Source organism: Taeniopygia guttata, chromosome 4 (assembly GCF_048771995.1).
Source record: "Taeniopygia guttata chromosome 4, bTaeGut7.mat, whole genome shotgun sequence".
NCBI lineage: Eukaryota > Metazoa > Chordata > Aves > Passeriformes > Estrildidae > Taeniopygia > Taeniopygia guttata.
Window position 1 is genome coordinate 66772098 of NC_133028.1, and position 26598 is coordinate 66798695.

A 26598-nucleotide genomic window follows, 5' to 3' on the forward strand; every position below is an offset into this window, starting at 1 on the left:
GCAGGACAACGTCTAACTCAAGCAGGATGTAATCCTGCTGCAATGCAACACCCATCTGCAATATGTACTTTGAAATTATTTCTCCAAGACATGGCATTAGTTAGGCTCCATCAAGCTCCTGGTTGCTAGGCCACCCACTGCTAGGCTTAAATTGGCTTTACTGGCATAGAATTGTCCATTTACCACATTGATACAGAATTGAGTATTGTGGTTCAAATGCTTAGTGAAACTTCCCAGTAAGGAATCTCTCTTTGCAACCCAAGACATAATGAAGAATCATTCCGTAGAAAACGCTCAGAAATACTGCACACACAATCTGCATGGTTTTATCAGGGATTAGTCTCTTTTTATAGAAATCAATATTTTCATGAGTATATTATGTTTGTGCTGGCACAACCCAACAGTTCTACTGTTCTAGCTAATTTTAGTCAGAACAACTTGAATATAAGCCACTAAACAAAAAACAGGGGAGATGAATACAATCCACTGCAAAAGCCATTTTGTCACACTGATCTTTGGAACTTCACTGTAAATTGCCATCACAATACATCTTGCTACAATATCATAGATTGGCAGGATGAGGTTGGCATAACCATATAAGTTAATAATTTATTGCCATCTACTTTATCTAAAGATCAAACTTCAAAGTAAGTTTGTCAATTTTCAGTGTTCTGAAAGCTGACACGTTGGAGAAAGACACAAAGCCAAGAACACACCGTTAGCTTTCAAAACTGTCATGAAAAAAGCAATACTAGAAAACAATTTTCAATGCACCATCAAAGAAAAAGTGTAGTTCTGAGAACCACACAAGAAAGAGGGAGACAGAAGAAGAAAAAAGGTGGAATAGTTCAACTAAGAAAATCTACAAAACTGATTCTAATTGTGATGTTAGAAGGAGAATGAGCTACTATAGGAAGACAAAAGAACTCTAAATGAAGTGTAGATTGTATGGTTCTGGTACATGTGAAAAACAAAAGAAATATTTTGTCATATTGAGCAACTCACATTGTTTTATACCTTGATTTTCTACTAAACAGAACAGAAGCTGCACTATAACCACTGCCAGAAGGAACCTTTCTGCAAAGACTGTAAAGAGAGTGCTCCGTTTTGTTATGTAACAGCTTGGATGAACTGTAACTCAACACTGGGTGTTTATGTATATATACTACACATATCATGTAAGACTGACAGTGATAACGACAAAGGTCAAGACACACACCAGTGCAGTAAAAATAGATAATCTGACTCTTAGAATAAAGTCTGCTCATTGTCTGAGTTGGCAGATGGGCATGCATTATTGGCACAACACAGGGCATGAGCTAAAACATATTTTGAGTTATTCAGGTCGTCAAAACCTGTGTGAAATTGTGGGAAAAAAATCTCCATGTGAAAACTACACACAAAGACCTAAATGTTGTTGTGAAATGCACATTGTGAGGTACTTCCCTCATCACCCTGAACACCTTCCATCTGGCTGGTTTCTTCACTGAATATGTTGTAATGAAGAAAATTTGTAGATGCTGCTGAGAATTTAAACTACATATATTTTAAAAATGGTCACATGAATAGAGACTACCACCCCAATTTTCACAGCTCAGTGTTAGACAGGTGGCGAGAGTTTTATGCAACAACCTGCAGACATTCAGTAAATCCTCTGCCCCATGCTTGTTATGCCAAGCAGAACTGATCCCAAAAAAAATTATAACGGACAAAGTAGAGACTTGTGTTTATTTTGTTATAATATCCCCTCTTGTTGCTTGAAGACTCTCCCACAAGCTTAAAGATGCAATTGAGATAGAAAATGTCAAGCAGTGCTGTTAGTTTAATTATTAGCTTCACTAGACATCTGATCCTTACCCCACATTGTGGATAGAATGAATGGATTAGTAATTCTTAATGGGAGAAGCAATAAAGATTCTGTCATGATCTGGGGCCAATAAGAGAGACTCAGCAAGCAGTGTGGTCAGGACTGGGAATTTGATTAAACTACAGGAAACTTCTCCTTGGAGAGGTCAGTGTATCAGTTGAGCTTTACTCAGCCTCGTCATCCAGTATATTGCTCTCAAGATAAGGCAGTCCATAAGTTCCCTGTGCAGACTCGTCCCTGCAGAGCAGCCCTCCTTCAGGCACAGCCATGGCATTCGACGGCACTTGGAAAGTTGACAGAAATGAGAACTATGAGAAGTTCATGGAGGCACTGGGTAAGGCTCACCTTTCCAATCCCTTCTGCAGGGAAAATGCCACTCCAAATGAATATAAACCCAAACTGTCTAAGAACTACCTTCAGGCCATCCTGTCCTTTCACTCTTGGCTGCTCTGCCCCTGCATTTATTTTCAAAATATTCTGAGGTGGGGGGAAGATGCTGAGAAATGTTCTGATTTTAATTACACTGAGTTACTCTTAAGCATTTGAAGTAATTCCAAATTTATTTCAGCAGAAAAAAAAAGAATATCTAAGTCTAGATTTGAGGAAAAGGCTCAGACAACTCGAATGGATAAACTTTAAACTGAATTTTATAGCTGGACTATTATTTTGACAACATCAAACCAGTTTAAAAATTCAACAGGGAGGAAATCGTCATCCTTCAATTTCAGAGAAAATCAGAATTACTTGATTCAAGTAATTCTAACATCCTGATATTTACTTGAAGTTTGTACAAAGTGTGAATTATATGGACATAAATCTAACTACTCCAGTTAAGACAGTGATTTGTATTATATGTGTACTAGAGAACATGGCCTTGATGAAAGCTGGAGGACAAATATTTGGGTCAGAATGCTGGAATAAACTCAATTGGCCACATAGAATTGATTTAAAATAGATAAATCTGATGCTCCAGAGGTTTGGGGGTTTTTTTTCTGATTTATGGTAACTGATTTTTTTAGGTGTTGGCATGATGAAAAGAAAGCTGGGAGCCCATGATAATCTGAAGATCACCATCCAACAAAATGGGGACAAATTTAATGTCAAAGAAGTCAGCAACTTCCGAAACATAGAGATTGAATTTACTCTGGGAGTCAACTTTGATTACAGCCTGGCTGATGGGACTGAACTTTCTGTAAGAGTCTTCCTACATAGTTCAATATTTAATATGTGATAATTACTTTATAACGTGCAATTTCAAGATGAATAATTTGTCTTCCTAGTTTTTAATTTAAATTCTCCTTCTGAATTACACTACATTTTCCTGAACCTGACAGTTCAGGAATGCTTGCAGCTTATATACCAAAGCACAAGGAAGTCTTTAGTGTTAAAGGTTCAACACTCTACCACAGATCTCAGGGCTCCAGAGAGCCCAAAAAGCAGAGCAAGCAGCAATTTTCACAAGATGAAATCCGGGTGATTTGCAATTTTACTTCTTCTAATACTAAAGTCCACCACCTAGAGTGCAGAGTGGGTATTTTTAAGAAACTACAAATCTCTGTTGATACAATTATTTAAAATAAGGTATATTGACCAATAAAAAATACCTAGGTTGGCTAGTACACATTTAAATAAGCCAATGGTTGTATTAAATTTTCATTTTTACAGCCTTTCTAAAATGCATTATTACACTGTTTAAATATTTTTTCACTTTTAAGCATTCTACACCCTTTAAACCAAATCAGTGTTATAACTGTTGCAAAACATTTGGTTTTTTTCCCCCTTCATAGGGTGCTTGGACCCTGGAAGGAAATAAACTTGTGGCTGCATTTACCAGAAAAGACAATGGAAAAGTACTTAAAGCAACCAGAGAAATCGTGGGTGATGAACTCGTTCAGGTGAGTTAAGAGTAATTTACATACAAGTTTGCAATAGAATCAACAGAAAAAAAATTTAAAAGCTTTTCTAAAAGTTGAAAATATTTTCTTCAAGCTAAATAACTTCATTCATGTATAGTTAAAATTCCCAGTTGCCTATAAGGAATTAAAAACTTAAATAAAAAACTTAGAATTTCCATATCAGGGAAATAAAACTTTGCAGTTCCAGCCACTGATTTTTCTTTCCTAATTTTTAACAGACCTACGTATATGAAGGAGTTGAGTCCAAGAGATTCTTCAAAAGGGCCTAAGCACTTTGCACAGAACTGCACCACAATGAAGGAACAATAAAAGACCATTTTTACACATCCTCTGTGTTGTTTTCTTTCCCTTTGCATCCCCTCACAACACCTCCCTAGCTGCATTTACCTAGCCCTGCTGAAAACATGGGCTGGTTCTTTATGTTACTGCTTTGCCTTGAATGAGCAAACTCCCATTACCAAACGCTAAAGCGGCTTTTGTACCAAGTCCCACCAAAGTGTCGCAATACAAAAGGCTGCAGAAACTATTTTGCATGAGCAGAACTTCAATATTTTTTGCACAAACTCTCAAATGGAAATTTAGTTTCCTTACGAAGGTATTTATACTGAGAAACAGTTTCTCTGTGTATTTAACATTGTGCAAAATTATGGGAAAACGAAAAAGAAATGAGATAATACAGACAAGGGTTAAACGGGAAATACTATCATTGTTTTGCCCCATATCTCTAACATACTTCATTTACTATACATTCTTAAACAATACTTGCTATATAAAGACAAATCCATCTGTATTTCTATTGACAGAACTTATAAAGGAAAGCTGTTACCCTTAAGTGCTTAAGAAAAGTAAGCTCAGTTCAGAAGCACCTGCTGGCAATCTACCTTATCTCTTAATAAAATCTCTTAATAGCTCCTAATATAGAGGCTAAAAAGGTGTAATATCTAGCAAGATAAAGGTTTTGTTTCACACTCTCCTGGGTTTTTGATCATTCTTCTGGACACGAAAATGATAGCCCTGATTTCAATATGGATTGCACTGGAAGGACTGAGGGTGGCACATCCCAGCTGTGATATCAGGTTGTGCCACTTCATTTATTTTTATTTACTCCTGCAACTGTGTGTTGTGCACATAAGGCACAAAAGAATACACTACCTACATGAACTTTTCCACGTTTGTTCCGTGCACAAGTTCCAACTAACCTTCAAGGAAAGGAGTGTATCTTAAAACAATTTTAATTTTCCTGAACTTCTTCACAACAGGATTTCCAAAAGGTCTTCTAGTCTTTTCTCAGAGCATCATCTGCTCTCCAAGGAACCGCATCGGGACGAATTCGCCAATGTTTTTTTCCACACAAGCCCCGGCACAGGTGGCAGGACAAGAACCAACACGGTCTAACAGGACTGACCGCCTGCTCTTCCCCAGTGTCCGCATCTCACCTGGCAGGGAGCAGCAGCCAGCAGCGCCCGGGAAGGAATGTCAGTCACCAGCGCTGGGGAATCCACAACAAGCGTCACTTATTCCCCAAAACAGAGGGACAAGCAGAAATACTCTCCGTGTCCAACGGCTTTACCTCAAGAGCCCACCCGACAAGGCGGTGCCTGAGGCGGGAATGGTGAGGGCTTTGGCTGAGGCGGGAATGGTGAGGGTTTTGGCTGAGGCGGGAATGGTGAGGGCTTTGGCTGAGGCGGGACAGGCGGAGCGGTGCCTGAGGCGTGGATTGCGGAGCTTTCCTGAGGCGGGGATTGCGGGGCTTTCCTGAGGCGGGAATGAGAGACTTTGGCTGAGGCGGGAGGAGCGAGGCGGTGTCTGAGGTGGGGATTGCGGGGCATTCCTGAGGCGAGAATGGGAGGTTTTGGCTGAGGCGGGAGAGGCGATGCCTGAAGGCGGAGGGGCGGGACGGTGCCTGAGGCGGGAATGACGGGGCGTTCCTGAGGCAGGGATAGCGGGGCAGTGCTAGAGGCGGGAATGGCGGGGCGTTCCTGAGGCGGGAATGGCGGGGCAGTGCCAGAGGCGGGAATGGCGGGGCGTTCCTGAGGCGGGGATAGCGGGGCAGTGCTAGAGGCGGGAATGGCGGGGCGTTCCTGAGGCGGGGATGGCGGGGCAGTGCCAGAGGCGGGAATGGCAGGGCAGTGCCAGAGGCGGGGATGGCGGAGCGTTCCTGAGGCGGGAATGGCGGGGCGTTCCTGAGGGGGGGGCGGAGCTTTCGTGAGGCGAGAGGAGCGGGGCTGAGGGCGGGGCCGCCGCGCGTGACCCCGGGGGCGTGGCCGTGGTACGTGAGCTCCGCTCTCATTGGCGCCGCACCCGGAAGAGCCGCTGGCGCCTGCGCGGTGGGGCCGCCGCGCTGCGTTCCCTTTCCGCGAGGAGATGGAGGCGGCGGCGCGGCGGCGGCCGCGGGAGTCGGAACGGCAGGAGCGGGAGCAGGAGCAGGACGATGGTGGGCGAGTGATGTCACGATCCCTGTCGGGACAGTCCTACTGGCTGGACCTGTGGCTCTTCATCCTCTTCGACCTGGCGCTTTTCCTGTTTATCTACCTGCTGCCCTGAGGGCGCGGCCCAGGTGAGGAGCGGCGTTCGGGGGCGGTCGGTCTGTCGGTAAGGCCCGACGGGGTGTGCCCCGTGGAGGAAAGGGTTTACTTCAGGAGCGGGACCCTGGGAGCAGCCTTGGCATTCTCACAGCCCCGCCTCAGAAGGCCTCGGGAGCACAAATGCCTCTCAGGAAACTGGAAACTGATTCCAAACCACCCCCAGCTTCATTTATTTGTTTGTGAGATTTATTATCCGTTCTTTGTTCAGGACTGTGATTGATGCTCCTTATATGTCACTATCTTCTGAAGGACTGTGCAGCTCTACGAACATAACCAGACTTTTTCTGTTCCCTGTAGGGCCACTGCCACCAAGGGAATTCTCACCTATTTCGCACCTTATGGACAGAGGCGGTGGAAGAGGAGGGCCATTTGTGCGGGATAAGCAGCTGGGAACACAACTCCACTTGAGTCTGGCTGGAGGAGGCACATTTTTGTACTGTACGATATAGATCTCTGTGTCACAACTGTTACTGTGTCCTGTTCGCGTGTCCTAAACTGTGCCTTAAAGGTCACGTACAACAGACTGACCGTGCTTTGTGATTAGTGCCTAAAGCTTTGTTGGGCAGAAATGGAAGTATGCACTGTGTGAATAAAATCCACTGAAAGGACACCCTGCAGAGTGGCTGAGAATAAAACCCAGCTCTTCTGTACGCTGAAGTTGTAACTCAGGCATGTTCCCTCAACAGATGAAGCTTGGCCAGCTGTTCTGCTTCTGAAAAGTTAATCCTGAAGGGTTGATGCTGGTTGGTTTTCTATAATACCTTTCTCTGTTTTTTCATTCTTTACCTTCAGCAGTTACTGAGCCCTCTCAGGCTCACTATTTATAGATATAAATATATACGTATATAAACATGTCAGTGTTTAACCCAGCAGCAGTGTCCTGTCCTCACTTACTGATTAAGATAAATGAGGTTCTCATTTCCTTGCTAGAAACTGTGAAGGAGGAGCTTGCAAGAGCAGCCTTGAGTCACTGGCAGATGACACTTAAAGATTCCGCCCCCTCACTGTTCATGGATGGTGTAAGTAGACAGTGACCAGTAATCAAAAGCTTTCAACATCAATTCCCTCTGTCTCACTAGAGGGAACACTAACTTGTGTTAAAGGGAGCAGTCTCTTTGAGTCTTTGGAGAAAGAAACAGAAGCTGAACACATGGAGTGAACTTTTTGTCAGGGCACATTTGGGGAAAGACAGTTTTCAAGCTATGGATGAAGGGGATTCCGTTTTCCTTAGCATTTTTCCCTTGGGAATACTAATTTTGAGAAGTATAGTCCATGCTTGGTGGTTGGTTTTTTTTCCCAGCAGTACATATAACAAAATAACTGGATTGCAGAGACTCGGAAGTGCAGAGTGGTTCAGTGTCTTCCCACACAATAACTGAAAATGGACCAGGATGAAGTTAAATAGGATTGGGGATGCAAAAAAAGACTGATGCTCTTTCCTTTTATTTTAATTCGAGTGTAAAGACAATTTTGCTGCTGGCAGCAGTTTGTTTCGTGTGTCAGCCCTGTGCTGTCAGAACAGAGATGCTGTGCCCTGCTGGCATTTATCATCATGACTACTGGTACCTGTAGATAAGAGTGGTTACAAGATCATGACTCAAGTGCACAGGAGCCCTGAACTGTGACTGCATTCTCACAAACACCAGAATGGGGGTTCCAGCTTTTGAATGAGGCCATTAAGGAGACAAGTTCACTACATTCACTACCTTTTTTTACCCGCCTTCTGGCATGATATCACAAGTGAAATCCCTAGTGAACAATCAGGAAAAGGCTGCAATGTTACTCCATTTATTTTTTGATAAGGAAGACAGGTGAGATTTAAAGGCTTAGAAAGTTGAAGTTCAAGCTATCTTCCACTAATTTAGTTTTCTCCTTCAAGCAAAACCTTTAATGTCAGATCTGGTTATCTCAGAAAACTTAAGAGCTAACAAAGTGGCAGGCTGGTTCTGCATTGGGCTCCAGCTATTCCATAGGCACATGGAGCTCCTAAGTACAGAGATCCAGGTAAATTTTGTTTATCCCTAGTGAAGATAGTAAAGTAGCTCATGTATCTGTCAATCACTTGTCACCAAGTCTGTGGGATTATGGTATAAAAATGGCTTTATGCATTTCATAGCTGTTTAAAAAGCTTAATATATTTAATAGCTTTATGAACAAATACTTCATCAGAAGATGAATTCATCATCATATTTCATCAGAAGATGAATTTTACTGTTCAGAAAAGGTAACCAAACTACCATCTCCACAAAAATTTTCAACCATCAGCAGCCGCATTATCTGTCACTTTAAAAATGTAGTTTTGGAAAGCCAACTTTTTTTTTTTAAACATGAAACACAAAAAGAACAGACAACAAAGATTTTAAATTTTTATCTTGATATTTTGAACAAGTAGAACTTTACAAGTAAATAATTCTAAAGACTGAAAAATATATTAATTACAAGACTCGTTAATATCTTTACTGTTACAAAAATTGTCTAGGCTCTTATACAAATCTATAGCTGGAGGGGGACATTTATAAAAAAATAAATAGGCACCCTAGGTAAGTTAAAACGAGTTATCACATATTAGTTAGCAAATATTACATACATACATACATGGAGTGCAGAGGCAAATATAAAAATGAAGGTGCCTTGATTAGCTGTCTATTTAATAATGAAATACCTGGTAAACATGGGTCACAGAGGAAGCTGTCTGCTAAGATTGCTCCAAGCTAAGCAAGGAAACTGAAGTACACCTAAGTTACTGCAGCTACTTTGGAGAGGAGTTTACCAGTTGTGCTTACTGGGAGCAGAGTTCATTGGTATCAGTAAGAGGCATTCATATTGCTCGTGGTAGAGAAGTATCAACATTGCTATGCATGTTTAAAAATAAGTATTCTAACATCATTCACAGTTGTTGCTGTGCTATCCATACATAAAAATACTGTCATTTCAAATACAAGATTTTTTTGTTCTTTTGCAAAACATTTTACAAATTATACATTATTTACAAATTCCAATAATCTTGGTTTTTACACAGGTATTAGAAGACAGTTGTACTTAACTGGCTATGTATATTATGTAACATGGCTAGATGAAATAGAAAAGTTTATTTTACAGGTTCTGAAACCTCTCTTAAAAATATCACAATAGCAATCACTCAAGTTCTTACATTTTTAGTGTTCTTCTGTATTCAATTGATTTCTTACAAAAGGATCATTGTTGTAAGTTGCTGTTTACTAGCAGCCATACAGAAAAATGCATAGTATTTTCACTATAAATTCTAGAATTCATTTTTTTTCCCAAGTGCTACAACGAATTTTGATCAAGAAGGTAGAAAGGTTAATCTGAGATACCCGGTTTGTTGCATATATATAATGTTCCAGTTCTACTGTAAGGTAGATGTTATTTAAAAGAAAAAAAAAGAAAACCTGACCTTGCCACAGAATGACCAAAACTACTGTTTAAATGTTTACCTTGGATAATTGTGCTAAACAATTGCCATCATTTGGTTGAAGCACTAAAACACATGTACATAAGGTTATAAACATGAAAAAAAGCTTTTCTGATTTCTTATTATTTTCATAATAAAAGGCATTGATATTTAGGTGTAATCAGCAGCACCCCAAGTTGACACTCCAATGTGAATAATGGAAAAATGTTACCCTTTTATGTTTTGCCAGGCTTTGCTATGCCGCCTCATGCACGCAGTAGATGGTTTTGTGCACTGATTTAACCAACCAGATAAAAGCCAAATAAATCTTCCTCCTTGTTACTGAGATAAGTCAGGTTAACAAAAGACAAGGTAAATTCCAGAGCTGCCAAAACTAGAGACAGAGTGACAGAGCAGAGAAAGAGGAACCGCTTCTTTCCATGCCCCCTTAGCCACCAGTCTCAGTCTAGCTGCACATTCAGCCTGATCTGCTAATGCAGATCATATCCATGTATAGGACTGATCCAAATGGGAAAACATGTTAGTGTAAAAAAAAAAAAAAAAACAAACAAAAAAGAGGAAAAATATGTGTGATCCCCATGAACCTGGAAATAAAAGGGGAGTTTAATAAATAGCAGCATTGACTTTGCATGCAATTGTAGAATAAGTCAGGACTCAACTTAAGTAGGAATTGCATCTAAAATTTTACAAAATTTATCTTTCTTAGTTGCATAACTCTGTATTTAAAATTAGCATTCCTATTCTGTTATACTGGTTTGTAACTTAGGAAGTTAAATTTAATAAGTTAAAGTATACAGCTTAAAGGATGAACAAATCTGATAAATGTGTTTAAAAACGTACACTAACAGAGCAGAGGTATTAATAGGAAAGCATTACTGCAGTTTACTTCAATTCCCTTTGAAAGTCTAATTTAACAGTTGCAAACCAAAATGGTTTTTAAAGAAGTATTATTATTATTAAGGCTTTTCAAATAAAAAATAAATCCTCTGGGTAAACTTGCATTAAAGACACTTGAAGGTTTGTGAAAGCACAGACTCTGAGAGACATCGCTTGAAAAAACCATGTCACCTCCTGCTACCTCGGAGGATAAATACTGCTCTGTTATGACTTCATGTACTGCATTAGTTGTGGTAGCATGCTTATCCCTTTTGTTAGTCTAAGAACAGTGACCACAGTCTGAAGGAACACTTCTTACACCGCAGCTAACCACATCATCTTACAGAATTAGTAACATCCAGCCAATCCCACTGCTGCAAGGTGTGCACACCCAAGGGACCACATGGAATACAAACTGAAGACAAGCTGAGTAACAGAGGTAAGCATTAAGGCAACTAGAGTAACAAATCCAAGAACCACAAGTTTAGCACCTCTTCTCTTTGCCTCCATTTGCATATTTGTTTGAACAGTCACAACTCCTAAACAAGTACAGTCGGCTGGGTACCTGGTTAACACAAACACAGATTTGAGATTGTGCCCCTTTGCAGACTACATGAAATGCTGAAGTCAGATCCAGGTGTGGGCTTCCTGAAGAACCTATCGACTGCAGTGTATTCCTTCTGCACTTGCCTTGTACCTCTGTTCGGAGGTGGGATGCCTGGGCTCCAGAGTGGCAGGGTATGTGGCATTCAGATCTACTGCGGCTGCTGGAGAATGCTTCTCCTTGTGGAAGCTTCCGCTCTCTGTGAAATACAGCTTGGGCCTCTGGTGATACTTCAGCCTGTAGGTGTCAGTCATGCAGCTGTCTACTGAGAAGTAAGTGGTTAGGGACACGCTGTCGTTCCCATCCACATAGCCAGGGCTGGGTCCTGTGTGACGAGATCCTTTCTTCAACATGTTCTCAGACATGGTCCAGAACTCATTAACTGATAAGCGAGGTGGAGAATCCGGTTTATGAACAAACACTTCATTCCCTGGAAAGGGCTGTTTAAGCCTTTGTTCAGCTGGGACTGTGCTTGCTTCTGATGCAGATTTTGAAGGTGCACCTGTTTGCCTTAATGGACTATTTCGCAATGCTGCCGTTGATTTTACATCTGCTACCGAGTTATTCTCTGATCCTGCCAAAGTGCTCAGAGCATATTTCTTCGGAGGTAAGGGGGGAGGAATGTTCTGGTACACGGCTTCAGGCACCCAGAGGGGGTCTGCCCTCCGGAGCGGGTGCCCCGTGTGCTCACCGGGAGGGGCGTGCGGCACCATCGGCCTTTCCGGCAGGCTCTGAGGCGCACAGGGCACCAGCCCCACCTTGGGACCCACAGTGTGATGGGACAGACTTCTTATGTGATGGGACTGTGGCTGGGCAGGGGGGGGAAGGTCGCTGTGGATGGGCTTCCTGCCACAGGCATTGTCTGGGAAGGGGTGGGACACGCTGTCTGCACAATACACCGGCACGTTCAGCTTCTCAAACCTCTCTGCGTGAAGCCACTCACAAGGGTTTGGCTCGTTTGCCTTGTTCCTGCTGTCTGACTTCACAATCTCTTTGACAGCTGGCTGGAGAGCTGATGATGGGAAAAATTTCCTGTTGGTCTCAGGCATTTCAGCTCTAAAATACAAAACCATGCAGGATGTGAGTATCCATAAAAACATATGAAAAGGCTCATATAACGGATTTTTTTCAAATACAGCTTTTGTAAAACTGCTGAAATATTCAAATTGAAAAGACAGTTAGGACCTGTTCAATAGGATACAGCCCTTGGAATTGGAGTTGTATTAAATTACTCCAGAGTTTCTTTCATTTGAAATGTAAATGTGCCCCAAGAAGGTAAGATAAATTCCTTCAACATTCAGGACTAAATCAAATCTAGCCTCTGATGTCTTCTAAACATCCTTGCGACTCTGATACATCTGTTTTTCAAATACTGGATGCTATTTGAAGTTGATACATTTGTATTTAGATTCTCAATTTTTAGGAGATACTGAGCACTGAGTTCATATTAGAAACAACAAGATACAGCAGTAGCTTCTAAACACAAATTAATTCTTTCCCCCTTCCAGACAAACATTTCAAAGCTTTATAGGGTGACTGCACTAACCAAAAATTGGTTAATCACTGCATGTTGCATATAACTCCAAACTGAAAAATGTTAAATTCCTCTTTCTGGTAAGATGGTTTCAAACCATTTAAGCTATTTGTTGACATTGTATGCATCAAAATTAAAGACAGAGAGAATTTAGACCCATGAATTATGCAAAATTCAAAAGGAATTGCCCATCAAAACTATTGAGTGCCTTGACTTGTCAATGCTTAATATTGCTCATTGTAGTATAACAGAAACCAGTATTTCTTAAACTATTACAGAGAAATATGTCAGTACTGGTTACCTCTTTACTGGAGGACTGGGCACCTGCAAATGTAATTCTGTTGGGAAACCAACATGAGGATGAGGTCTGTAGTTAACTTCAGAATTGATCTGGTCTTTCTTTAAATCTGGGGTTAGAAAAGAAAATATTTCCAAGTTAACAGATGTACAATCTAATTCTTTCTTTGTAATTCCTCAGAGATTACAGAAACAAAATACAACAGAACATTCTCTTTGAAGATTTGATATTAATCAAAATAACCATTTTGAAGATAATCTGCACTGAAGATCAGATCTTAGAATCTGGAAGATATTTTCTGGATTTTCCTGTTGCCAGAAAATAGGTAATTATCACAATTTTGAAGTCCTGTAGACATACTTTCAAGATCACCTTAATATTTAATCTGGCTAAAAGCACATTTTTCAAAGTAAGCTTTTCTTAAAACAGTGTTTATTCAAACATCCCAAGTAATTTAAACAACAAAATAAGAACTATGACTTCTAAAAATTCATTTCATGTTACAATAATTAAACAGCATTAATACTGCAGAGATTGGGACTGGTTTAGGTTGTTCTGTTGTTTGTGGGTCTTAACAACTCACACCCTAGAGCAGCCTGTAAGGCTCACAGTGACACTGGGCAGACAAAGAGAAAAAGTTCTCTTTGTCACCCACGTGCCCCAAACACACAGCGCTGAATGCCTGGGCCAGCACCACTGTACTCTCACTCCAGAAGCTCCTTTTATTCCTAGGCAAAGAATCATTCCCTGAAAATACACAAGTTCTGAACAAGGCAGCTCCTAGTGAGCAGAAAATAAAGGAAGCATTGAAGTATTTTTGTCAACACCACACAGCATAAAACACTCACTTGGCAAGTGACAAGCAGCAATCTGTTTGTTGAGAGATAGACACTCCAAGTCTAATGCCATGATTAGCCCACTAATATCAGCCACCTGCTCTGAAGCCACTCAAAGGAATGGCTTCTTATTTTTATCATTGTTATTATTAATACAATGGCTTATTTTGTCTATGTACAGACTACACTCATAACTGCTACACCTATTTCATTTGTTATTTCCCTAAGTTTAAATATTTAAAGTCTTGGAACTTTAGACTCATGAACATATGAACCCCAACAACAGAGCAGAACTAAAGTGAAAACTCTGTTGCTGTTTGGTGATGCTCGTTTTTGGGGTCAATATCTGCCCATGCACGGGACAAATAATTAACCTGAGAGTTCCAAACTTCTTGTATGCCACGGAGCTGGCTAACAGTGAGATAACCAACAGGGAGGTAATATTTGGCACAGAAACATTTCATTCTGCTGCAGGCCGTGATGACTTTCCCGGAGGATCCCGCAGGCTCCCAGGCAGTGCTGCAGGCGGCCGGGAGGCGGCAGCGGAGCCCAGCGAGCGGCTCCCTCAGCCGCGCCAGGTGCTTTGTGCCCGCGGAATTCCAGCGAACTTAAAAATAGATGTGTTATTTTCCTTCTGCTGACAGGACAGCCATGCACGGTTAAAACCAGACGCCGGCTCGATTGGGAATTTTGGCTCTACGTTCTCTGCAAACCTAAGTATGGGACACACAAGCCCTGCTCAGATGGAGCCCGGCATCCTTATCAATGAGTCACTGAGAGCTGAGCAATAAATGAAACGTAATTGTGTTCTGACATATAAACCTGTCTGCTTTTAAGATTTACAGATGTCTATTTTCACATCTGGGTAGCCAATGCAGATTTTCAGGAGATTAACATCCATTCTACAGGTAGGACTAAGCCCACAGGTAGGACCAACAAGGTCTAGTCTAACGTATCTCCATTTACACAGACAGAACATGTGCAAAAATCTACCAAGTCCAGCTTCTGTGGGGAAAAAAAATCCCAAATGAAAATAAACCCAAAACCACAACCAAAATCTCCAACAAAAACTCAACTTCATATTAAATTCAACTTCCTCTTTATGGGTTTTAACTGCATGTTTCCTGGAATTTTTTTAAAGATTTCCTAAGTTATCAATAAAAAACCCAGCAAAAAAGCAGAATATTTATTGTAACAAATATTTGTGGGTGAATTCCTCTCTCTTAGCCCAGATTTTCTGTATTCAGTTGAAATTACAGGCAAAGTTATTGGAAGTTTTGGAAATGTGGAATAAGTCTCTCAGTCAAGGAAGTAAGTATGTTATATCTTGTCCAAAATAGAGTATTATTTCTGAAATACAGTGAGCAATCTTGTTTTTAAAAAAGTAACAAAGAAAGCCTTCTATTCTATAAACTTTACTTTTGGAGCAACATTAAGTTTCAAAACCCTTCACAGGTATATTTATCATTTAAAGACACTCCAGTCAAGCACTTATTTGTTTCTCTTTCATGGTAAGTAAACCAAGTAGCTACAAAGCTTTAATTCTCTACTTATTTCTTTAAATTTGACATTAAAGTACATTGACTGTACCATAAGGGTAAGAACTGGAGTTCCTTAAGAGCAGTTGCATGTTTTAAATTATTACTATAAATGTACAATTTTCCTAAGCATATGAGCCGTCTTTTTCAGAATTGTGGTTGGTTTGTGGGGTTTTCTGAAGTGGCACATAAGTAAAGGCAATTGTGATTCTTCTTACACACTAACCAGATCTTCAGAATTACTCTAGATTTCAGTTTGAGTTGTCACATGCTATTGAACTGAACAATGGGAAAAGCATTAAAAAGCAATGGGAAAACAATCACAATTAGTAATCTTTCTTTAACTTGCAGAACATGACGTTGGAAATTTTGCCCTCATATTGCTCATGTCTCAAGTACTTCATACAAAAAAAAATTTTGCCTCCTCAGCTCACCCAGTTCAAACTTCATAAACACAAAGTGATTAATATAAATCATGGATACTACATCTGCTTACTCAATATTTACATTTTCCTGCCAAAATCTGACCACACAATTTAGGAATTGGCTTTGTGGGACCCTTGTTTCAGTACTACAGTTATCCACTGCTTACTGCCATTTGCTCTCCCAACCACTGATCCAGTGTTTCCATCTTTATAATGTTATGACAATGAGTTTATTTTTGTTAAGTCAGGGACAGAATGCCTCAAGTGCTGAACAGTAGCCTCATTCAGCTCCAGTAAAAAACAAGGGGCTGGTAAAGCACAGTTATACAAACGGCGGGCATAATTAGAAGTCCAACATTATTTCCATAAGAAGTTTTCCACACAACAAACCACTCAGACATATTTCTTTGGAGCTGCCATGAGAGCCTAACAAAGGTTTCTTACATTCCATGCCTCTCTCAGAAAGGGCTGAGCATTTTTTTTTTTAAAGCCCTATTTTCTGGGAGTCTGTCTGAAATTTACCTACCAATCCATGTCTCTTCAGAGGTGAAACACAAATTAATACAACTGATACCTCTAAATTATTGCTGTTGTCCTTGCTGAAGGTGTCTTGACACACTTTTTGACAACCCAAAAACTGAGTCCAAATAAATTCTTAACCTCACCTAAATGTAAAATTATCAAATTATTAATATCTCTTTTTGGTCCATTGATCACTTCCATTTGAAGTATTATTTTCCAAAATGCATTTTTAATAAGAAGCTATTTAATAGTTAGTTACTGAAGTAGAATAATTGAATAGGTGGGATCCTATCAAAAATTTCTTTATGCTATCTTGGAGGATCACATGGAATCACTATACTTTTTTAAAGAAAACGTAGGATGCATGTTGAAAGCTTGAAGTATTCTCAAGTACCCTCTTCAGAGAACAGTTCATTGCTTTAACCCACTCATTTTTCATGCCTAAAGAGTATTTTAAGTATTTTTCACTGGTTTTTTTTTCCTTTTTTCCTATCCAACTGTGTTTGATAAGAATGGTATAGCACAGAACTAAAGCAGAATAAATCTTATGCAAATCAGATCTTTGCATTCTATACTACTCATTTTTGGTTGGTTTTGTTTGTTTGTTTGTGTTATCAAAATAAGCAAACACCAAATTAGTTCTCCTTCTGCACTAAAAAATAAATTAGACTAAGGACAGAAAAGGCAGAAGTGGTATGGCAACACCCCACCCTCACTTTAAGTCCTAGGAGAAACTATACTATACATTATTTGAAAAGAAGTATCATATCTATAAAAATCAAATGTTTCCTGAGGAAGTGGCCTAATATTTATTGCCCCTCTTTGTACAAGCACCCTCCCATTGTTTCAGCAACAGCAGATAATGTTTTTGGCTGGCCTCAGGATGACCTATAATATTTATATGCCAAGGCATTTATCAACTTTATAAAACTCCAGCAGACATATTAGTATGTAAAAGGAAGTTGATTTCCTTATTACAAGTGTTTCTTCCTGATAGTGCTTCATATCTAGGAGGAAAACAAATGGTGCCATAGTCCACCCAGACATTTTAAAAAACGTCCTGCTTAGTACCCACCAAGAAATCTCCTAGCAAAGCTTTTGGGGAAACCACAGGGAGTACACCAAATTACCATGTCATCTCTGTTAGGGATTTTTGGGTTTTGGGGCAGGGGGAAAGAGAAATTCTGGCATATCTACAATAGTTTTTGAAAACCTAATTTTTATATGGGTTCTTACCATGGAAGCTTCTGTTCTGCTGGGGAACTGAATGTACCACACTGTCAGCTTTTTTGGTTGGCAAGTTCTGTTCACTGTAAAAGAAGCATATATGTGATTACAGCATTGAAACTGTTGAACAGACACCACTGGTCATCCAATCCAATTTATTTGTAGGTATAAATATCTTAAGTAAGTGTAACCTGTTAACCAATATTCCATGTTGTCCATTTTCCTAATCTGATAATTTGCTATTAATTAATTCTTTGGTTTGATAACAAATATTATTCTAAGTTGTAATTGCCACTGGGTATCTAATTCATAGGGATTTTAATTTAATTTTTTTCCCCTCAGACTGGAATAGAATTGGAAGATCACAGCTAGAAACCCAAAAGGAGAGAAGAAATTATCAGAGGATTTACTAAATCTTGCTGGTTTAGATAAGCAGAAACCATGCATTACTAATCCAGACAGGGAACTAACAAACACTCTGCCAATATCTACCTTCTACAAGAGTAAGACAAGGAAGAAGATACACAGGGGCAAAAGTTCAACTTGGAAAAACCCCTGTTATTGAAAGGACAGGAAAACAAGAAAAATACTGAAAGAAATATGAAGAATGCTAAACAGTAATATTTCCACTTTCTAAAAGAGCTTTCAAAGAATTAATTTGTATTTTTGGGGATTTAGGAGACAGAGTCTGAAAAGTTAGCAGGGAACTAGTAGGTATTGCCAGCCAATTGAAATTACCAGTCATATAAAGCACATCTGGAAGTCCCAGGAAGTCACTTGTATTTTGATAAAGTATGTTTCTTTCTTTCATTGACAAATGTTTAAACAACAGTGTAAGCAGCTTCTTAAGGAACAACACTGTTTGAAATTTATCTTATTCTCGCTCACAAAATGACACATTTGGGTGCCCCTTGGGCATGCTTAAAATGAGACAGTTTCAACTGTGCAAAATCACTGTTTGAGGCAACCATCAAACACTGAAAATACAACCCTAAGCTGGAGTAGCTTTGTACAAAATCATGTCATTAACCAATAAAAGCCCATCAGGTTTTTGCATAGTGAGATTTTGTACAGTTTGGTGTGAGGGAAAGAGTGGGACAAAGGGGAGAAAGGTCAAGACCCTTTCATATCCTACTATTTGCCATTCTCTTTTCCTGTGAAACAAGTTGTCATGAAAATATATGTCTAAAAATTCGCTGGGATCTAGCAAATTAGATCTATTAGAGACTAGGCGTGGGCTCCCAACTGTGCTCTTCCATTTTATGGATACAAACAAGACTTGAAAGAATGAAAGAGTTTTAGAAGGATCTACATTCCACACACAGTTTGAGATACACAGTACTGAAAACTGCATGTGGAAGGATTATAACTTTCTATTTCAAGCATCACATAAATTTAAGTTAGAATGGACCTCTTCAGATCAAGTCCAACCAGCTTCAATAATTTTACACTTTGCTGAAAAGATTTATTTCAGACAGGGCAATCAATTACCAAGTGTTCAATATGTATCTGAGGCAATCTAGAAAACTGAATTTCTGCACTATGACTGGTAACAGCACCCAAGATTCACCTACTGCCGTTCCCATCCTTGTCAGGGCCTGAACCAACGTTACAGGTGTGATTAAAATAGACACTGTATTATTCCATAGCAGATGGAAAGTTACACAGAGTCTAAAAATCTTGTAAGTAAAGAAGTGTAGCAATTACTACAAATGAACACACCCTGCCCCTCAGCAGGGCTTAGCAGTTCTGGCTCAATGCCTCAGTAACTGGCTCAGTGCCTTCCAAAGAGAACCAGAGTGAAGGTACATTGAACACTTAATTGCCCACACCCTTATTTCTAGATACACTTTAGCTTTCCACATACCTGACTTCAAGCAAGTTTCAAAGCATGTTTTCCTGGGTGGTTTAGGTTTTGAAGAACACACAAACGTTAGAACAGGTTATTTTTCCATAAATACAGTCTATGCAAGCTCTAAGAGAACTAGCATTACCTGCAGGAAGCACTTTCCTTCACATTCTTGGCATCTGCTGTATTTATTCCTTCAATAATAGGGGAGTCTGGATTTGCAGAGCCGTTGCTGATATGGTCACTGCTTTCATACCCAGATTCTGTCCTCTGAATTTGCCAATTATCACCATGGATTTTTCTCTCTGTAAATCCCTTGCTTTTTTCAGCATTCCCTTTTCCCTCAGAATCCAGTGAACTTCGACTTCCTGTATCCTGCTTTGTCTCATCTTCATATATAGTCATTAAACCCTTCTGCATTTGGTTCTCCTTTGGCCAGTGGTTAAAGCCCCGCTCCTTTTCGTGCTTAGATTTACTGCTCAGGTTTGCTTTGTGCTTTGGGCTGTGCTGCTTTTTCTCAGTCTCACTGAAAATGCTGTCTACATTCAATGTCTCTCGCATTGGTTTCCAACCTTTACTCCTGCTCCTCATACTTCCTTTGTCCCTGGAGTCCTGGCTGGTGTCCGTGTCATAGCCAGTGACGCCATCGGTCCGAGTCCTTGTCACTGGTTTCTCCCCAGCAGGAGAGGGCTCTGTTTTGTTTGATCCAAGCACATGTGCAGAAAGCTTTGCCTGGTGAGGTGCTTGGTTCTCATGTTTGTAGGGGCCCCTTCCCTGACTGCCATAGATCCGCTGATCCACGCAGTGCCTCAGTCCATTTCCAACCGGAGGAGACCCTGACTTAGCACTGGAATGGTCTTCCCCAATCAAGTCTTAGAAGAACAAAAAAGAAAAAAGTTCCATTACAGTTCTCGTTAATATTTCATAGAAGATTTAATGATCATAACAAGTTCCAGCTGCCCTGCCACAGAGCAGGGACACCTTCCACCAGAGCAGGTTGCTCAGAGCCCCATCCAACCTGGCCTTGAACACTTCCAGGCTGGAAGCAGTCATTTAACTGATATTGTTTAATGTTTCTTACAGTATCTCTACAAATCCAGTATGTATTTTAGCATACTGAAAACTGGGAAGGCCTAATCTTACAGTATGGTCTCTTAAAACGATAAAATCTGCACAAGTAGCATTGATGTGAAAAGCAATTTAATCCATTGGTTCTCTGGTCATATTTTTAACATGTACCTCTTTGTCTCCCTGACTCTTTCCTTGGTCCTCTGTCTGCATCTTTCCGTAAAGATGTGAAGTTTTTCATGTCAGCAGCTTTCTGGGCACACTCTCTGGATAAATCCTTCAGCCTGTCCTTTTGCTCACTGTACCCTAACTTGGCTGCAAAAAATACATCTTGTCAAACGTCATTCCTCAAAAGTCATTCATTACCAAAATACACAAACATTTATGGACAGTAAGATTTCGTTTTTAGTGTTTGGACTACTTAAACTGACTAATGAATTATTTGACATAGGTTAAGAACGTGAGATTTCTTTATAACCATAAGATCAAGTCCATTAACACACAGGACTACAAACCATGCTCTGATATCACAGTATTGTTGGGGAAAAGTGTACTTCAAGTAGCCAGTGACCCATAGAGCCACACCTCAGCCTCAGGTCACTAATGTGCCTTTTAATCAGCAACATCACTGAAAAGCTTGAGAGTGAGAAATGGAACAAGGCCTCAAGAGCCACTTCAGTCAAAGAATAACAAGGGTAATAAATATTCTGCATTTACAGCTCTCTCTGGAAAAGTAAATATTCCATGGCAGATATTCAGATATCACTTAAACATTGAGAACACCTTTGAATAACAACTGAGTCAATTCCTGAATTTTTTCCCTTAGAAATAGTTCTAGTCCTGAGGTTAGAACCCACCTGAAATGCTATCAACTGAAATCTTTCATAATAAGACATATCTGGTTTATTTTTTTGGGGGTGGTAGTAGGGAATACACACCTGGACCTCTACCACCACTTGCTTGAATATGGCTTCTACTGAACGCTGGATTATCTGGCTGAAGTTTTTTATTACTCCTTTGATTAGTGGAATCTCCAATTCCGTTCTCTTTCACGTGGTCTGATTTAGCAGCAGAATGCTTTTCAAATCCTATCAAACAGCATATTTATCTTTAGAAATAAAAAGCTTCCTAATTTAAATTTCCACTATAAAAAGTTTTTAAAAGAGAGAAAGCTTTTTCATTCTGGATTAAAAAGCCAGAAGAGAAACATCACCAAAAACCACACTACATTTCAATAGGCTAGGCAAGAAGGTTCTGTAATACTTTATATACTGCCATATTTATAGCGGTAGCCTGCAGTGAAACAGGGTCCTCAATTCTTTGCTCCCTGAAGAAATCTATGTTCTATTGCTACACATGATGTGAAGAATAGCATGTCAAATTCAATTTGCCTTTTATTTAAGTTTCTTGTAAGTTATGCTTAGCATGAAATTAAAGAAACCAACCTGAGACAGCAGTACAAATTACAGAACCACAAGATTGGATTCTTTTTCCCATTAGTCTCAATTTGTATCCCCTTATTAACAGGTCTAATATTGAGTATATGCTTACACTAATCTCATATCTTTTGAGACTCTTTGGATAAAGATTGATAAAAGTATTTCAGAACAAAGCAGCCAATCCATTTTTTCTCCTTTACAATGCCCATTTCAGAAATACAGCTGATACTGTTATTAAAAAAACCATATCTAATTACCCAAGTCTTCCCCATTTCCTCCTGCTGCCTTGCATTGAGACCAGTGAATAATCTGCTTTGGTGCATCTTCTGGGGACACAGCTGTGCCATCTGGGTTAGCATAAAATAGCAGCAATGGCTGGAAGTGACACCGAATGCACCTGGACACCACATCTTTCCATTTTGTTCCAATCTAAGAAAAAATCAAAAATCAAAACCCCAAAACGTTATCAACAGTGCTGAATCCAAATATAGAAAGAGTAATTCATTAAGCAAAAAACACCAAATTACTAATTCCAAATGTACATGAAGATAAAACATTTTACCACTGTGGTTTACATAAGATGCAACAAAGAGATAGATCTAGTATTGTAAGGGCTAAAAATAAGAACATCATCCCTATGGATACAGCTGCCAGTATCTTATTTTTCACTAAAAGAAGTACAAATTCAACAATAGACAAGTGCATGAACATTCTGAAAATTTCAGCATTTGTAAGACACATCCATAAAGGTCATTCTAAAGGTCATTTTAAAAAATTACTTTCATGCTGAATTTTTGTTAAAATAAAAAAGTTGTTTGACTTTCTTCAACACTGGTGTCAGAAGAACACTCTCCAGAAAAGAGAAGATCCCAAAATTTGGTAGGGGTAAATTCAATACTTACCTCTTTTACATTAGCATCATCAAACAGCACCCATTTGCAGCTCTTGGTGTGAAAGGCAAAGGCACAGTAATGTCGGCTCGTGTAGCAAATCATTCCCACCAGAAAAAGCTCACTGTTTTTGGCATTTTCATCTGTAACCCTATAAAACAGCTGTAAAAATGATTACATATTTTAAAACACGTGTAAAACACAGCCTCAATTTCCTTACCTACTGCTAGCATTTCACCAAGGCAACTGTTATTTAATGTCCTGTTGTATTACACAACTTTCCTGAGCATAAATACTGATTTTTGGACTTACTATGTCTATTTTAGGGGTTTTTTTGTTTGAAAGAGTAAAGCATTAATGCTCTGGAATAATTCTACGAATTTCAAACTGAAAATTATATTCCTAGATTTTCAACTAGGAAGTTTCCTAGATTAATCATTGTACTTATGGACAAGACACTTCCAACAGGACCTTTTCCTCTCATAGAAACTATATCAATGAAACATTATAAAGAATCATAGAAGCAGACACAAACCTTATATAAATATATAAACTTTATGTAAAGTTAAGTCATGCTTATAAAAAATACATATTAATATCTCTATTTTTTATATATTCACATGTACATAAAATAAAAAGTAAAATTAAATTCTAGAAAAAGCAAAGAGTAAGTTTTAGGTCAGATACCCCTGGAAGATAAAGTTGTGTTGCCAGATTCCGCATAACCTCTTCTGTCAGATCAGAGTGTTCTGAATCCCAGACTAAACCGATGGTGACAATCTCAGGGCAATTCATAAGAACACGACGAATTTTTATTTTTTGACCACAATTACTCTAGAAAGAAGAAAACAAAAACCACAACAGGAAGGAAAATAAAAGTGTTTAAATATTGGAAGTCCAAAGGTGAGTCACTACACAAGAATTAGTTAAAAAAAAAAAACAAACTCTGCAATGGCTTTAATCCCAAAATTTAGTTAGGGTGTTTGTTCTTAACAATTTAAGGATAACATTCCTCATTATAAAAACACTTCAGTGAAGACTACAGCTTATCCAATCACCACCTTAAAACAATAATCTCAACAACTGGAACAATATAACATAAATGTAAGATCTTTGTTTGCCCTAAGTTGACTGCTCTGAAGCAGCAACACAACACAAGACATAACCCTGCTTTTAGAGGAAGACTTCTAGCCTGATTTAACATCCCAAAAAGTTCTCCCTTGTATCCCAAGCCATGTAACATTTTTGTTTACTTACAGGACACTTTCTGTAGTCATCAGCAGTATTTGCTGCCTGCAGCAATTGTGCAAACATTTCTGGCTTGAGACGTTCATGCCTCTCCATCATTTTTTCTACTTCATTACTGCAAAAAATTAATTCCATAACTATGGATCTCCCTTCTAAAGAGTAACAGATTTTAATTAACACAGTGGTAAAACAGTAGCAATGCAAACTGTTTTTGTCAAGCCCTCTCTACATCTTGCTTTTGAAATCCAAATGTTATTTTGGAACGGTATCTGAAAAGCATGTTGTAAACAAAAAACCACATATTCATTCTTAACAGTTAAAAGCCTTTCTCTGGCATGCTTTGCATATCATTAGAAGGGTGCATATAGAAAAACGAGTAACAAGAATAAAAGCTCTTACCACAGGGCTGTGGTGGAAATGTAACGCACGAATTCTGTAAAAGGCAGCGGATCTGATGATGCTCCACAACTGCGACACACACACTACAAAAATAAAAATATTTTTATTTACTCAGGAAAGGGAAAACAAGGTATTTGTTAAACCAATCAAAAGGAGGTCTGACCTGCTCATACAATGTCATAGCAAACTTCTGGTGAGAAATACAGGATTTCGAAGTGCACATATCTGTTTCACTGTTTGGCACCAAGTGGAAATGAATCCTCTCAAGGATATTTTCCTAAAAAGAAATAATAATATGAATGTAAACTGAACTGATGAAGTCAGAAGACATGAAGAACATTACAATTTAGTACTCCAACTATGCCCCTTGGCTCCAAAATACTATGGCCGCAATGAGTTTGTCCCCTGAATTAGTAAGGCCATTTTTTCATTTTGCCAAGAAGACCAGAGGTAATGGGAAGAAGTGAATCTATTCAGGTAGATCCAATAGATGATTAGTTCAGAGTCCAAATGCATTTTGAATAGATGAAGCAGTAATAAGAGGCTCTCTTTCATGACTGCAAGATCTCAAACAGCCTCTTTCAGGCGTTCTGCACTGGATTTTCCCACATACATGAAGAAACATCTAGCAGGCAGGAATTAATTTGTGGATACTCCCAATGGATGTCCAAAGCTGAAAGTAACTGAAGCAGCAATCCTATTTCCTGCCCCTCAAATCCTTGTCTAAAGGTTAATACTGCAGGTGTTTCAAGATGAACATTTTCCTTGTCTAACACAGGAGCCCTTAGGAAGGTCTCTTTACCAGAGTTCTGTGACACCTGGAGTCACCTTTAAAGGCTACAGCATAGCTCATGTTTTTCAGGAAAATACTTCACTGAAGCAGAAAGTAACTACAGCAAGATTTTCAAGTATTTGTTTACTCTGGGTAAGACAATGGAAATCTCTTCTGCAGCAGAATTCAGCAATGAGCTGGCCAGTTGTAAAACATTGTATTTCGATAGCTGGTGACCCAATACTTCATGAACAGACAATCTATTCAAATCCATAGGTGCTTCTCCTGAGAAGATAACCTCTCCATCAAAATAGTTTTAGGAGTGACTCAGAGTTCATCATTCTCACCAACCTCCTGCTCTGCCTGAGCTACAGAGTTAAGGGAGGAAAGCATGGAATAAATTCAAGAGTACTCCATCCCCCTTACCTGACACATACTCCATGTGTCTGTTGCCCTAAACGGGCATAAAGAAGCACAGCAGGACTATGTTATTTACATTGTACCCGTGAGCTACCAAAACCCCTAAACTAACAGAATTCTACTCAACTCTCATGAAGACACTTACAAAGCATTCTGCTGCATCATCCATGAATCCCAGCTGGAAACGCTGCTCATCCTTGAAGCTTTCTGCGAGGGCGTGTCTCATGTTATCCGACGGGAGGGCTTTCTCTCGGCTGTGCTGGAATTGTGAAAAGATGGCCTAGGAAGAAATGCAATGATTACTTAGCTTCATTAACCACTTGGCTAGACGCTGTCGTTCTACACAAACACATCATTTCTTGCATAAATATGTGAAATATTTATAATGTTTATAGATGCATGTAACTTTCAAAATTACTGTTTTCTCTTCAAGTTACTACATTTGTATTCTGCTGATTCCTCTACAAGAAGTTATGGTACCAAACTAAACACTGAACCTGTAGAACAACATACAAAACTAAAAGTGATTGACTTGAGTTCCCAGAGGCAACACAAGCCCTGTTCTGTAATTATACAGCTTTTTAAATTTGGCCCCTGGAATAACAGTTCATCCATATGTATCTCATGTCTACAGATGTTGTGTATTTCTTAGGGCATAACATAATATCACTCATGAGTCACTAAATAATGTAATATTTACTGCTTAGGAGGGGAGTATATCTTTATTAAAATTAAAACCTTACATAAATTAGATAGAATGCCAATAATCCTTGCTATGAAATTAGCTCAGTGCTGAACCAGTGCACACAACACAAGAGAAAAGGTCAATATCTGCAGTTCTAGAACATGATA

General features: G+C 39.3%; 2 protein-coding genes and 1 long non-coding RNA gene across 11 annotated transcripts in view; 2 read left to right on the plus strand and 1 right to left on the minus strand.

The window, feature by feature from the left end:
- The first annotated feature begins 2077 nt into the window (after positions 1-2077).
- Positions 2078-4109, plus strand: FABP2 (fatty acid binding protein 2). Its single transcript, XM_002187506.6, has 4 exons — positions 2078-2201; positions 2887-3059; positions 3655-3762; positions 4002-4109. The coding sequence occupies exons 1-4, from the start codon at positions 2135-2137 to the stop codon at positions 4050-4052; spliced, it is 399 nt and encodes a 132-aa protein (XP_002187542.2). The 5' UTR covers positions 2078-2134; the 3' UTR covers positions 4053-4109.
- Positions 4110-5601: 1492 nt separating this feature from the next.
- Positions 5602-7237, plus strand: LOC101233937 (uncharacterized). Its single transcript, XR_001122911.5, has 2 exons — positions 5602-6340; positions 6666-7237. It is a non-coding gene; the product is annotated as an uncharacterized lncRNA (long non-coding RNA).
- A 1484-nt stretch (positions 7238-8721) lies between these two features.
- USP53 (ubiquitin specific peptidase 53) overlaps positions 8722-26598 on the minus strand; it is a 28622-nt gene continuing 10745 nt past the window's right edge. For 7 of the 9 annotated variants that reach the window (XM_072928792.1, XM_072928794.1, XM_041716007.2 and 4 more), the window contains 13 exons: positions 25892-26026; positions 24718-24831; positions 24555-24637; positions 24165-24270; positions 23595-23741; positions 22920-23069; positions 22275-22446; positions 21517-21666; positions 20750-20893; positions 19656-20382; positions 17671-17744; positions 13117-13222; positions 8722-12337 (listed from right to left, as the gene is read on the minus strand). In XM_072928792.1, coding sequence (XP_072784893.1) covers positions 11335-12337; positions 13117-13222; positions 17671-17744; positions 19656-20382; positions 20750-20893; positions 21517-21666; positions 22275-22446; positions 22920-23069; positions 23595-23741; positions 24165-24270; positions 24555-24637; positions 24718-24831; positions 25892-26026 — 3111 coding nt within the window. In that variant the 3' untranslated portion in view covers positions 8722-11334. The remainder of the gene's footprint in view (positions 12338-13116; positions 13223-17670; positions 17745-19655; positions 20383-20749; positions 20894-21516; positions 21667-22274; positions 22447-22919; positions 23070-23594; positions 23742-24164; positions 24271-24554; positions 24638-24717; positions 24832-25891; positions 26027-26598) is intronic. The other 2 variants (XM_072928800.1, XM_072928799.1) reach the window with 1 other exon arrangement.